At 40.5% G+C, this 14,624-nt stretch overlaps 1 protein-coding gene across 1 annotated transcript in view; it reads left to right on the plus strand.

Annotated features, from left to right (window-relative positions):
- LOC139473947 (centrosomal protein of 164 kDa-like) overlaps positions 1–14,624 on the plus strand; it is a 47,013-nt gene that overhangs the window by 1,644 nt on the left and 30,745 nt on the right. The window contains exons 2-11 of the mRNA XM_071256784.1: positions 207–290; positions 733–844; positions 1,748–1,878; positions 1,999–2,069; positions 2,740–2,895; positions 6,335–6,439; positions 6,771–6,833; positions 6,967–7,050; positions 8,397–8,480; positions 14,023–14,123. Of these exons, the coding sequence (XP_071112885.1) occupies positions 215–290; positions 733–844; positions 1,748–1,878; positions 1,999–2,069; positions 2,740–2,895; positions 6,335–6,439; positions 6,771–6,833; positions 6,967–7,050; positions 8,397–8,480; positions 14,023–14,123 (983 nt within the window). The 5' untranslated portion in view covers positions 207–214. The remainder of the gene's footprint in view (positions 1–206; positions 291–732; positions 845–1,747; positions 1,879–1,998; positions 2,070–2,739; positions 2,896–6,334; positions 6,440–6,770; positions 6,834–6,966; positions 7,051–8,396; positions 8,481–14,022; positions 14,124–14,624) is intronic.

The raw sequence follows: 14,624 nt of genomic DNA on the forward strand, positions 1-14,624 counted from the left end.
TCAGCCTCTCTGACTTGGTTGATACATGCTATCATGTATTGCGTAGGTCAATGCTCGTCAATGCGTAGGTCAACGCTAGTGATGTCAATCCTGCATTGTCTAGTTCAGATTTCCAGACCGTCATTATATTGCTGGAATATTGTTGTGTGTAGCATAAAACAAACAAATATGCCTAAACTATTCCACGTGACTTGTCCCTATTGCAGCTATCAAGATGGCTGGCATGATGATAAACAACCAGGTGATCCTGGAGGAAGACTATGATGAGAACTACGAACCCACAGAACCAGGTCAGTCTTGGATTGCAAGAAAGAAACTTGTCTGTGAAATGCAAATGATCCAATATCCTAACCATGATAACAAGCAATGTGTCCTTAAAAAATCATATTGGAAGAAACGAAAATGATATAATCATGATAATATTATAACCATGATGACATCGACATGAATAAGTATGTTTAGAGTAAAAAAAATTCATGTTAGTTAGGACTGTTTTCATAAAATCATGATCATGATGATTGTGTCTTTTAGTAAGTTTTCAAAATCATTACCATGCTTACATAACACAAGTATTTTAAAAAGATGCCTACTTCACCATGTTCACCCAGATTTGTTTTTATGCATACAATGATAAAAAAATCATCCTTACGAGTCCCCTGTATCATGTATTTAACGTTAATTACCTTGGCCTTTGCAAGAACTTCAACAAACTAATTTTCTTTCTTATTCCAGAGGTTTATGAATATGCACAGATTATTGGACTTGATCCAAATGTGGAACCACACCTCATGTGGATTGCCAAGGAAGGAATCAATGCACCGCTGCCAGAAAACTGGAAACCATGGTAATGCTACTTCTGCCTAGTCTCACCTTTAATTTGTCTGGTGCTGGCTTGTACACTAGAAACATTTACATGTCCCTTCAGCAGTTCAAATATCAAAAGGTGTCAGTTATTATGTTGGAACATTCTCCAGAAGACAAAAGACCTGGGTCATTATAGGACTGTGGTAACTCATGGTTGTAAGAGCCAGCTTAGATGAGAATTTGGTGGTTACACTGTTTGACTGATGCACCAACATCATGGATTGTGGCACATTTGGTCAATCACCAGTTTGTCTGGCCCAGTCTCTATTTGCAGACTGCTGTCATACATGGCAACTTAGTGACCATGGTGAAAACTAGTTTCAGTTATAAATGGGGTTCATACATTATGATCATGAGTGAGGATGACTTAGTACTTTCCAAGAGTTCATTGTTAAGAATGGCTCTTACCCATACACCCCATGGTTGTTGTAACAAGTAGCATTGGGGTTTGATGATCTGATGATCACAGTGGCTACTGAGAATAACTAGTTCAGGTACATGGCCGGGTAACAACCAGTGCACACCACCGCATGCACATGCATTTGCACATACACACACCATCTCTCTCACACACACACACACACACGCACACGCACACGCACACGCACACGCACACGCACACGCACACACACACGCACACACACACACATCGTGCACACACAAACCACCGTGCTCACACGCACACATCACCGCAAACACTGTTTGTGCATCATCCTGCATCTTTGTATAATGATATGGAGAACATAGATGCACACTAATGATTGGTATTGGGCTGACTTTCGTATTACAATTTACTGCAATAATGATACATGAAATTCATCTATTATCATTATCATCATTAGAATTTTGTAAATCTTAATTTTCTTATAATTATTTCTTGCAGCCAAGACCCAGAGCAGAACATATACTACTTCAACTTCGCCACCGGGGAGAGCATATGGGATCACCCGTGTGACGAGTTCTACAGAGCTATGGTCGTGGAGGAGAGACGCAAACATGCCCTCAACAAGTCAGGTAGTTACAACATTCAATAACTATCCATTAAACGTAAACAGAGAAATACATCTCAACATTTCATTTCATTAAGAACATTGTATTTGTGGTTATTGTTTATGCTGGTTACCATGGTTACAGGTCCTCAGAAGAAAAAGGGTAAACCTGTGAAAGAAGACTTGAAAAAGAAAAAGGAAAAACCCGGATTCAAGGTACTTTTTTCTGTTTGATAAATGACCGTAGTCCAAACATTCAGACATTTTAATGATCAAGATGCAAGAGGCCAAAAAATGTGTAAAGGTGACAGTGTGAAGTTGCCAAAAGTGAAATACAAACACAGATTTTCCATCCCGGCACAATGTAACAATGGCTACCATAATGAAACTGTTTATAAAACTGGTTTGATGTAAATGGGAAGTTTAAATCCACATTAATTATGTAATCCAGAGCAAGAAAAGGTCAATGGGGATATACATAAATAGAATATACATAAATAGAATATATCAGGCATCAGTCACTTTCAACATGTTAAAAACTTTTCAGATATTTGCTTCAAAGTCACGAAAGTTTAAATCCACATTAATAATGTAATCCTAGAACAAGAAAAAGGTCAAGCATGTCATAGAATATGAGCATGATGAGGATACTCTAAAGTAGAATATCTTAGGGATCTGTCGCTTTCAACATGTTTAAAACTTTTCAAATATTTGCCTCAAAGTCATGAAGCTTTTTGTTTTTATTTTAATAAAACATGAGGTATGGTTTGTGTTTTCATAATTTGATCAAGTTGTTAATATCACTTAAGCTGAAAGCAAACAGTGGCAGATAATTGAGGTAACTTTCTGTAATAAAATGGTGAAGACATGCCATTATATTATTAAGCAACTTGGGCCACTGAAAGCTGAGCCAAGTAGAGGCACACCCTCTCTACACCAGGGCAGGAATCAGCTGGGTCCGCTCAAGTCCTCTGAGGGTCAGGCCACAGCCGGGTCATCACAGCTGGCACCCCTGAGGGGGTCTGCCGGAGCAAGTCAGCCGGTAAGTCTTCATACATATAGCTTGATCTGGTCCCCACCCCACAGTTGTTCCACTGTAGGGTAGGTCCATAGTTTGCTTGTAAAAGACCCCTGTGGGGTATCAAGGGCAGAGGAGGTCTGCTGCATCCCATGTTTGTTGTAAAAGAGCCCTGTGTGGGTTCCAGGGCAGAGGAAGTCCCGTGTGTCACATGTTTGTTGTAAAAGAGGGCTGTGTGGGTTCCAGGGCAGAGGAGGTCCCGTGTGTCACATGTTTGTTGTAAAAGAGGGCTGTGTGGGTTCCAGGGCAGAGGAGGTCCCCTGCATCCCATGTTTGTTGTAAAAGAGCCCTGTGTGGGATTCAGGGCAGAGTTGGTCCCGTGCGTCACATGTTTGTTATAAGAGCCCTGTGTGGGATTCAGGTCAGAGGAGGTCCCCTGCATCCCATGTTTGTTGTAAGAGCCCTGTGTGGGATTCAGGGCAGAGGAGGTCCCCTGCATCCCATGTTTGTTGTAAGAGCCCTGTGTGGGATTCAGGGCAGAGGAGGTCCCCTGCATCCCATGTTTGTTGTAAAAGAGCCCTGTGTGGGATTCAGGTCAGAGGAGGTCCCCTGCATCCCATGTTTGTTGTAAAAGAGCCCTATGTGGGTTCCAGGGCAGAGGAGGTCCCCTGCATCCCATGTTTGTTGTAAAAGAGCCCTGTGTGGGATTCAGGTCAGAGGAGGTCCCCTGCATCCCATGTTTGTTGTAAGAGCCCTGTGTGGGATTCAGGGCAGAGGAGGTCCCCTGCATCCCATGTTTGTTGTAAAAGAGCCCTGTGTGGGTTCCAGGGCAGAGGAGGTCCCCTGCATCCCATGTTTGTTGTAAAAGAGCCCTGTGTGGGATTCAGGGCAGAGGAGGTCCCCTGCATCCCATGTTTGTTGTAAAAGAGCCCTGTGTGGGTTCCAGGGCGATGGAGGTCCCCAGTGTCTCATGTTTGTTGTAGAAGATTCCTTAGGAAATTCAAAGACAAAGTAGGTTCCTATTGTCCGATGTTGTTGTAAAAAAAACAGTTGTATTCCAGGGACCCTAGTACTGATACCGATAACAGCCAGTTAACATGAAGATGAAGTATTCATATCATATTTGTTTAGAACTGTTTGTGTTTATTGTAGTATTAGAATAAATTTAGTTACTAGATCTTTATGAGAACCTTTGTCATCACTGAGTGAGACCAGCTGATTTTTCTTTACAGCTGTCACCAACTGTGAGTGTGTTATCTAATAGTGGTTCATGTATACATGGTATATCCAGTAGTCAGTTATGAAGTAAAGGGCTTTACTCTACTTTCCCATTGATTGGTAAACGCTCTGTAACAAAGTAGCCATGTACTAGGTGGAACATCAAGGACCCATCCCTTTGGGTTGTGTTATCAATGTACCCAGTGATTACTTGAGACTGCTGTTTTAATCCAGTTAATCTACTCTTGTGTGTTTTAGTGTATTGTGGTATTATGTCTGCATAGTAAGATGATATTGACCTGTGTTCTGGTTTGTGACATGGTGTAGTGGCAGTGTTTGAAATCATTTTTAGACCCAACAAGACTGTAGGGCAGGAGACCCATTAAAGTTGCCTGCATATCTTCAAAATTACCTGCCTGCATTCAGATTTTATCAATATTGAAAAGTCGCTAAAAATAAGAGACAAATCACGTCTTGATTCAGTAGAAATAATGCAAATAATTACTTGAGAATCTACAAGGAGTTATAATAAAACTGAATACGTAAGTAGTCATAAAATTAGTTGCCAGACAGTTGGGCAGGTTGATGAAAATTCCATTCAGGCCGACGGAAAAGTTACCAGCCACAGGCACGCGGGCAGGCAGTTATTTCGGACACTGTGTTGTGGCATGTGTTGTACTGCGGCATCATGGTCAATGCTTGGTACTTCCTGCAGTAACATCAGTAACATGTCAGTAACCATGGTGTCCAGTACCTAATGTTTTACTGTGGTATAGCTGGAGTTTTACTGCCTGTGGCGTAAATCAAAACTCATTGACATACTCACCTTTAGAGTTATCTGCTCTCAGTAATTTGGTTTGAAAGTAACATGTGGATGTTGTAGTTGTTGGACTGCTACTGTTTTGTTTGAATGAAAACATTGCAGTCTCACTGCTAGGTCCATTGGTGACTGAGTACTGACTTTTTTATGAAGGCAGTCTATTATGTGACAGTTTGAATCATACAGTGATCACAAAATTATGTAGTGATCACAGAATTGTGCAGTGATCACGGAATTGTACAGTGATCTCAGAATTGTGCAGTGATCACAGAATTGTGCAGTAATCACAGAATTGTACAGTGATGACAGAATTGTGCAGTGATCTCAGAATTGTGCAGTGATCTCAGAATTGTACAGTGATCACCGATTTGTACAGTTATCACAGGCTTGTACAGTTATCACAGGCTTGTACAGTTATCACAGACTTGTACAGTTATCACAGGCTTGTACAGTTATCACAGACTTGTACAGTTATCACAGGCTTGTACAGTTATCACAGACGTGTACAGTTATCACAGGCTTGTACAGTTATCACAGACTTGTACAGTTATCACAGGCTTGTACAGTTATTACAGACTTGTACAGTTATCACATGCTTGTACAGTTATCACAGACTTGTACAGTTATCACAGTCTTGTACAGTTATCACATGCTTGTACAGTTATCACAGGCTTGTACAGTTATCACAGACTTGTACAGTTATCACAGGCTTGTACAGTTATCACAGAAATGTACAGTGATCTCAGAATTGTGCAGTGATCTTAGAAATGTACTGTGTTTGTACTGTGATCACAGATTTGTACAGTGATTCCAGACTTGTACAGTTATCACAGAAATGCCTGGTTTGAAGAACCCAGTAATGTGCCAACACTGCAATGTCACAACCATGAACAGAGATACTTATATAAACATTCAAATTATAGTGAACATTTCACCCCGAAAGGTAGTGGAGTCACACATGCACACTGGAAGCACGTGACTAGGCCGGTGATTTGTCACTCTCTCATTTTCATGCCAACTGAGAAGTTGGACACATTTTTCCATTTGAGAAATGACATTCTGTGAAAGGAATTATTTCTCATTGTTACTTAGCAAAAGCAAAAAAATTGTCATTTTTTGCGACATTTTTCAATTACTCTTAACAATTATTATGATTAAGTGGCTTTCCATTTTCATATTTCTTTGTATGCTACACAACTTTTGATAGGGATAATCAGATATGGCATTCTATTTTAATATACACTTGAAGTATTATGAGAATAAGTGTTGTTTATCATGGAAAGATAAAACATATCTCTATCAAAAGTAGCGTAGTATATATAGGTAGTTTGCCTCTCAGCTTGTCACATTGCTTTGTTCTGCTATGGACATGGTGATGCTGTGCCTGAGTGTGGTAGTTTACTGATACATGATCCACGTCCACAGATTCGGTCCAGTATGAACACTACCACAGGGTCGCTGAAGTCCAGCAAGATGAACATGACCAGCAGCATGAGCATCCCCATCTACTCCACGGAGTATGACGATGAGGTAGGTGTTGTCATAGTGACAGTATGACCAGCAGCATGAGCATCCCCATCAACTGCACAGAGTATGACGATGGGGTACGTGTTTTCATAGTTACAGTATGACCAGCAGCATGAACATCCCCATCTACTCCATGGAGTATGACGATGGGGTAGGTATTGTCATGGTGACAGTATGACCAGCAGCATGAACATGCCCATCTACTCCACAGAGTACGATGTTGTCATAGTAACGCTGTGACCAACAGCATGAGTAGCCCGATCCAAAATGTGTATATGTTTTTGTTCCACAGCATAACAAAGCATCACACTCATTGACCCCTTCCTGTTTTCAGGATGAGAAGCCTACAAGGAGACTCCTGGATGACACACAGGATATTGGTGCTTTAGGCTATGAGGTGAGTAGGCCTTCAATGGAGCCTTCGAATTCCCTATTGTGACGATTAGGTTTGGTCATTTTAAAAATCTAATATAATATGTATAAGTTTAGTTTAACAGTTAAATTACATTCTTATTTCTTGGATTTGTCAGGAATCCGATCCAGGAAGTGTGCAGGATCGAGCCCCCATCAAGATAGAGACGGACAGTGATAGTGATGACTACCAGAAGGATGTTGTGAGTAGCTGCTGCTGCTGCGGCTATAGTGTTATCTGCATTGTTATCATGAGTTGTGTGTGGTTCAGATACGTTTCAGAATTAGCAATATCATGAATTTCAATACAGTCAAGTCCCGTTAATCTGACATGGTTTGTTGCATATGATTATGTCGGATTAACGAGTATGTCAGAAAAACGACTTTAAGTAGTATCACCGTTCGTGATTGAAAATCGGACAACTTTTTAGCGGAATATGTTTTCTAATCATGCAACCTCTATAGCTTGACACAATACAACTGTTACAGACTGTATGACTTATTCAAAATAGTCTGGAATAAAAGTCGCAAGTTTGAAACTGGTACCACAAGGCTGAAGAAAGCTGCTTTCTAAGTGGCTATCATTGACTTCCTGTCTAAATAGCACTGATTTAATTGGATCCCATCATTAGTGTCGGATAAAGCCAATTGTCGGATTAATGAGTGTCAGATTAACGAGACTTGACTGTATATCATCACTCAAAAATGTAAAACACCACCTTTGATTTTTCCAAATATCTACAATGATCTAACCACAGCCTACTCCATGGATGTCAGCTTGCACTTTTCATGTATTCAGCATTGAGTCAGCATAACAATAGTACATCTACTCATAAGCCTGCAGAACAATAAGTGTAAGAAAGTATTGAACATTTAAAGTATAGTGTTTTTCTTCAGCTGTAAGTACTTGTGTGGATGTTTGGTTGTGGGGCAGGTGGGGATGAAAATCTAATGATTTATAATGGCATATACCTTCAAACCTTTTTTTACATTTGAGTTTTAATTGGTTAATCTTGACACACTCCCCTGTGGAGATTCCAGAGCTGAATGGATCATTGTTTGTTTGTTTGTTGTTTAATGAAGCACGTAGAAATTTCAGCTATGTGACGGCGGTCTGTAAATAATCGAGTGTGGACCAGACAATCCAGTGATTGACATCATGAGCATCGATCCACGCAATTGGGATGTGATGACATGCATCAACCAAGTCAGGATTCTGACCACCTGAACTCATTGGTTTCCTCTTACGACAAGCATAGACGCCTTGTATGACAAGCATTGGTTGCTGAAGACCTGTTCTAACCCAGATCTTCATGGTACAAATGGATCATTGTACGCCATGCTTGTCACAGGAGCCAACTCTAAAGAGGATCAGGTGGTCACAGTGTGTGGGCTGGCATATTGTGTGGCATCTACTCCCTACCCATGGTGTTCAGTCCCTGACTCGATTACAGGCCACCATCATATAACTGTGATATTGCTGACTGTGGCGTACATATAATTCACTCACTCACTCTGGACACTTACCAATCCTCTTCCTCTCCTCCAGGACTTCTTCATCAACAGCAAACTGAGTGAGCAGCTGATGGACATCGAGACGATGGACCCTGTGATGAGGGAGTCGCTAGAGAAGGTGAGACAAGCCTTCATTGGAAGGCTGGTACTTGTGTTAGTCAGTGATGGTGACAGGCCAAGGGAGATGATCCTCCCAGCAATGTTTCCTCTGTGCCTGGGCACTTCTTTTTGAAGATTAAGGCGCTATGACTCTGCTTCATACTATTATCCTTCATAGATACAATTGTTGTAGAATGTCATGTCATGATTCTTAACTCTAAGTCAGGTTAATCTAACTACCTGACGCTTTTTGAGACCCAACACATATTTTGATTTAAGTTTAAGTTCAGACACAGGACCTAGTAGAGGCTAGTAAATATGAAGAGGCCAGTGCTTATTTGACAGAAACTAATATCTTCATTTTTAGTTCTTAAACTGTTTATCAGTTTTGTTAGTACATGTACGCATATATATCAGCTCTTTCTCATACAAAGGGGATAAGAGTTAATCAGTGGCCATCCTTACATCTGTATTATACAAGACCTGGCTTTCCACTAACAGTTGTCTCAAGGCATGGTTGTACTGTAGACTGTCAGGATAAGGGCATCTTGATGACATTTAAACAGCCATCTGTCCATAACCCATGTGTATCACGTACATACCTCCATGTATCATGTACATACCTGCATATATCAGTACTATCACATACATACCTGCATGTATCAAGTAATCCCATTGTTGAGGCTCATTTAGAAAGCTTGCCATATATATTCCTGCCTACAGCAGTTTTCACCCTAGCTCATCATGGGGCAAGCTTGCTGGACTGGATATTCCAATTTCACACATACTGCGAGTTACATGTGTCATTAGCGAGTTTATGGGATATTACAAGCTGAATGGACTGTACACCAAGAGGCCAAGGATTGAGGGGTGTACACAGACATTCAGCTCATTAAATCTCATACATCTCGGTATTAACACCTGTAACAATTTTATCATTACGAGTTCACATGTTACAGAGAATTAACATTTGTGTATGACATCAAGATCTATCTTGTCACCACTTGGTACAGTAACTCAAATACAGGGCAGTTGTCACCCAACTGACCTAACTGACCCAACTGACTTGTTTGGAATTTTAAAAGATTCCTCCTAGCCAATGGGGGCACCGTTCCGTGAAGCCATCTTACCGCTAAGGTGATCTTTATTTCCATACTTGTTATTAACACTGGCTTACCACAGTCGTAGTGCTAAGATCGCTTGTGGAGCGGAGCCCTGGTGGCTAGATTATGTAACGGGTAATGATAAATCAGTTTTCCTTCCAGCTCATCAGGGAGTCTCAGTAGGGAGTTTATCTTCAGATGTTCATCTAGGTTGTGTGTTCACATGCTATATACTGTAATCAATGTCATTAGCGCACACCTCACCCTACTACCCTTGCATCCATGCTTTTCATGCTAATGCTGATTTGTACTGAATCCCTGCTAATTTTGTATTTGTCAAATATTTTCTCCCCTGCAATAGCTGAATGACTATAGATCAGAGTTTTTCTGAGCAAGTGATCTGTATTTCATTTAATGTAAAGTGCCCCATTGTAGAAAGGAGTGGAAACATTTGGTTACTGGTCGAGACCCACTTGATCAAGGGAGTCTTAGTGCCTCAACTCTTGTAGGTCTTATGTTAATATGTTAATATATGTATGTAGTATAGAAAATAGTCTGAGCACTGAGATTGCTCTGAGCAAGTGGGCCCTGAAACTATCTTTGACAAAGTTGTGTTTTTAGTAATAATAAAGTAATTAAGTGTAAGAATATCTTTCCTCAGCAACCTATACATGTCGTAAGATGCGGCTAAATCGGGTGGTCAGGCTCGGTGATCCTATCCCAATTGTTTGGATCGTTGCTCATGATGTCAATCACTGGATTGTCTGGTCCAAACTTGATTATTATTTACAGACTACAGTCACAAAGCTGGAAAATTGACAAGTGCGGCATTAAACAAACAAATAAAACAGCCTGGCTTCAGACTATTATCATGATTATGCTGAGGGTGCTAATTACGTTGATTGCAGTATGTATAGAAGAGTTTCAGGTTGGACCTGTCTAGGTTATATTAGCATGTAGTATACTGACATATTCACTTTCTCAGTTGTATCCAGGAACAAGATACCAGGTACTGTGTGTCATGCTCTCTTGTCTCATCACCAGCACAATCTTATGGTTCGCAAACTTGGTTCTTGCAAGGCTAATTCAAACACATTCACCATCTTTGACAGTTTATTTTGATATGATTTGAAAGTGGATTAATCCTTCCAGGTTCATTTTTTTCTAGGATTAGGATTAACAGCACCCTTTCCCCTTTTGTTTAGGTATATTTATTTTTGTCTTACCTGACTTAAGGTCAAGTGAGTTCATGTCATCACACATTGTCCCTCAGCCATCTGTCTGGTTGTCCGCACAGATTCTGATCCAATTTTTAAATTTCTAATGATTTTTTTCCCACTGCTCCGCCATTTTTGCATGTGTCATTTTCAAATTTGATAAGCAGCAAATATGTGCTATGCAGAAAAACTTTCCACACAAGTATGGATACGTATTTTTTAAGAATGGACAATTGTTTGTCAATTATGCATTATCTTGAAACAACATTTCAATTAATTTACCCCTGGAATAGACAGACCTGTTTTTTTCTTCTATATTTTGACAAGTGAATGGTTTCAAATTTTGTACAAGGAAAACGTGTATCACTAGAGGAATCAATCCCTGCTGTTACCCCTGCCCCAAGTGTCACAGCTAGCCCTCTCTCCCGCTACAACTAGCTTACACATCTCATTCCTCAGCTTTGTGCTTCAAGAACGTAAACTCTGTTCCCAAGAATTATGAATTTTCACTTATGTTTATCAATTTATGGACTATAGCAAACATCAATATGCTCTGTAAGGGGTTGGTGGGAGGGAGGGAAGCAGGTGGTAGCCTAGTGGTTAAAGCATTCGCTCATCACGCCGAAGACCCGGGTTTGATTCCCCACATGGGTACAGTATGTGAAGCCCATTTCTGGTGTCTCCCAGCGTGAATTTGCTGGATATTACTAGTGAATTGGATGGTCACAAAGGGTGCTTCGGTGTGGATTGTACTGGGAATATCTCGGACGACTAGAGTGGCAGAACTGATATACTGCTCAAGCCCCCCCCCCCTCCAAACAGTAGTGTTTCTTGTCTTTTGGTTTGGCAAAAAATGACACTTTTTTACTTTTGCAAGCTCATTTCCTTAATTCATTAATACTGACCCAAACAATACCATCTTAATGTTCTGTCCTTTTTTATTCTCCAGTATTAAAATGTCCTTTCACAGCCATTCATAAAAGTTCAGTAGAATGGTATCAACTCTGCACTTGAAAAGTCCTAAAGGCCTCATAATCTCCCCAACCCTCAACACAGACACAACTTGCAAAACAGAGATGCATTGTGTACCATGTGCAATTTCTTTTTTGGAAAGCTGGTCAGAGTTACCTGCCATTGGTTACAAATCCCAGAAATAATTAAGACTGACAATAACTATGTGTTCATTGATGTCAATCCAACTGATGCTGGCTGACCTTTCAGATCTTTGCAGTAATAACCAATACCCTTGATTGCGTTTGGTTTGGTGGTGAGATGAACACTTGCACAGACTGCTGTGATTGCTTGTGGAGCACTTTAATGGAATGGATGAGAGCACAAAAGGTTGACAGTAGATTAACAATTTAGCAACAGTGGGTTAACATCATCCACATGTTATCTACATCCATCAATCCAATAATTTAGCAATCGGTGCTGAAGACTTGGTGATGGCTAGCAGCCCTTTAATATTTTAGTACAATTAATGTGCTACTTGGCTGTCAACTGTTTACGCTTTGTCTCAATGCAGAATTAAAACACTGTTACATTTGGGTGTGTTAAATACTAATAAAGGTAACGGGCTGAGTCATATAGCTGGAACTGCCGAGTGTAATATTAAACAAGAAAGGATGAAAATTAGGATGACCTCAGCTACAGGGGTGTTTGTTTTGACATTTTGTTATACAGTTGTGAGGAAGCAACTGTAAGTAATTTAGCACATATTTGAAATACACATATTAAGGGGCTGCCAGAATTATAACATTAATTCATCTGCTTCATGTGAGCTTGAGAATCATTGTCACCAAGTGCCAAGTGACTATATGGTAGGTGAGTAAGAAAACGTACAACTTTATGGATAACAACTTCTGGTTTATTGCATCTGGCGACGTTTCGATGTAGATTTTTACACCGTTATCATGCTCTTAATCACCAACTTCTAGAATGCCCATCAAACAGTTATATGGTAGTAACAGGTCAGGTTACCCAGTGAAACCACATTTTGTTATGCAGAGTTGCTTGCCTTACCTATGTCAGGATCCACTGATGGTGGGCTTGAATCTCCAATTATGATCCTTGGTTTGTCAGCGCCATAGCCTTACACAAGTGGTCATTGATGACTGGGTACAGTGAATACGTAGCTTGCAAGATAAGAATGTCTGTATCAGAGATATTGCATGGTATTGCATGACAAAATGAGAAGGAATTTGAGGGATCTATATATGCAAGTTATTGTGTGAGCGAATTATTCATTTATTTCAGGAGTTTTTACCTATGTGAGTCTGCTTACATGGCATATTTCCCATGGTATGTTTTTGAAGTCAAGAAGTATGGAGCCTGTCTATGCAACATACTCATGATGGCAGACCCCATGCTGACAACCTGTTTTACCAGTAGATTGTACAGTAAATAATTGATTTGTAGATAGACAGTCTAGTTTGCCATTTTTGTCAAACCTCTGTTAATGGTTATTGCACTTAGATGCTTTAAATCTGGAAGCCTTTTGGTTGTGCAAGATGGTGTCCTCTAAACCTTGAAGGTAAACTGACATGTTGGTGGATGAAGTTGATATGTTCTCATGGCCAGGGAGTAACCCTTGCAACAGAGTTATGACATTAAGAACAGGTGCTCTTTGAATTCTGAACTGGTAGTTTGTATGCTGGTCAATATGTCACACAACATATCCCTAAGACATAGTGTGGGTAGAAACATGTGCATAGAAATCATTCACAATTTGTTATGTTTCAATGTGCCAAAGATGATTTATTAGATCAAAAGTGTCATCATATTTGACTGAGGTCTTCATAACATCATGCTGAAAAAGTGTGTGTAATGTTATTGTTGGTCATCAGGTGGTCTTCAGCAACCCATGCATGTTGTAAAAGGCAACTATGTTTGTCGTGAGAGGAGACTAACAGGATCGGGTGGTCAGGTTTGCAGACTTGGTTGATGCATGTTATCGTATCCCAATTGCGTGGATTGATGCTCATGATGTCAATCACTGGATTGTCTGGTCCAGACTCAATTATTGACATACCGCCATCGTATAGCTAGAATATTGCTGAGTGCGGCCTTAAACAAACAAACAAACAAAATGAACCCTGAAGGTGTGGATTGCTTTCAGACTTGATTATTCGCAGGCCATGGTCATTAAGCTGGAGTATTGCTGAGTGCGGCTTTAACAATAAACAGACAAACATAATGCTATTGTTGATCCTTGTTTTTCATGCTATTGTTGACCCTGCAGGACATCGAGCTGACATCGTCCCTCAAGTCCACGGCCAGAGAGAGTCCCTTGGAAGATGACAGGAAGAGGATGGCAGACATGGCAGCTTCGGCTGCAGACAGGTCAGTGTCACCAGTGTTTCCACAGCTCCATGGCTCCCTGGCTCCAAGTGTGGACTCTTTCGTGTCCTATGCCCAAGCATCACAAATAACAAGGATCTCAACTGGGCATCAGTTGGTTAAAATTTGGCTGACTGTTGGACATCATACTCTATTGGCATTGGCCATCACTCCATCGGAGTCAATCCAAATTGTATTGTGTGTCAGACGTCTGAAGTCATGCTATACTTGGTATTGTGTGTCAGTCGTCTGAAGTCATGCTGTACTTGGTATTGTGTGTCAGTCGTCCGAAGTCATGTTATACTTGGTATTGTGTGTCAGTCGTCTGAAGTCATGTTGTACTTGGTATTTTGTGTCAGATGTCTGAAGTCATGCTTTACTTGGTATTGTGTGTCAGATGTCTGAAGTCATGCTTTACTTGGTATTGTGTGTCAGTCGTCTGAAGTCATGTTGTACTTGGTATTGTGTGTCAGATGTCTGAAGTCATGCTTTACTTGGTATTGT

Source organism: Haliotis cracherodii, unplaced genomic scaffold (assembly GCF_022045235.1).
Source record: "Haliotis cracherodii isolate W230 unplaced genomic scaffold, xgHalCrac1.p SCAF_3, whole genome shotgun sequence".
Taxonomy (NCBI): Eukaryota; Metazoa; Mollusca; class Gastropoda; order Lepetellida; family Haliotidae; genus Haliotis; species Haliotis cracherodii.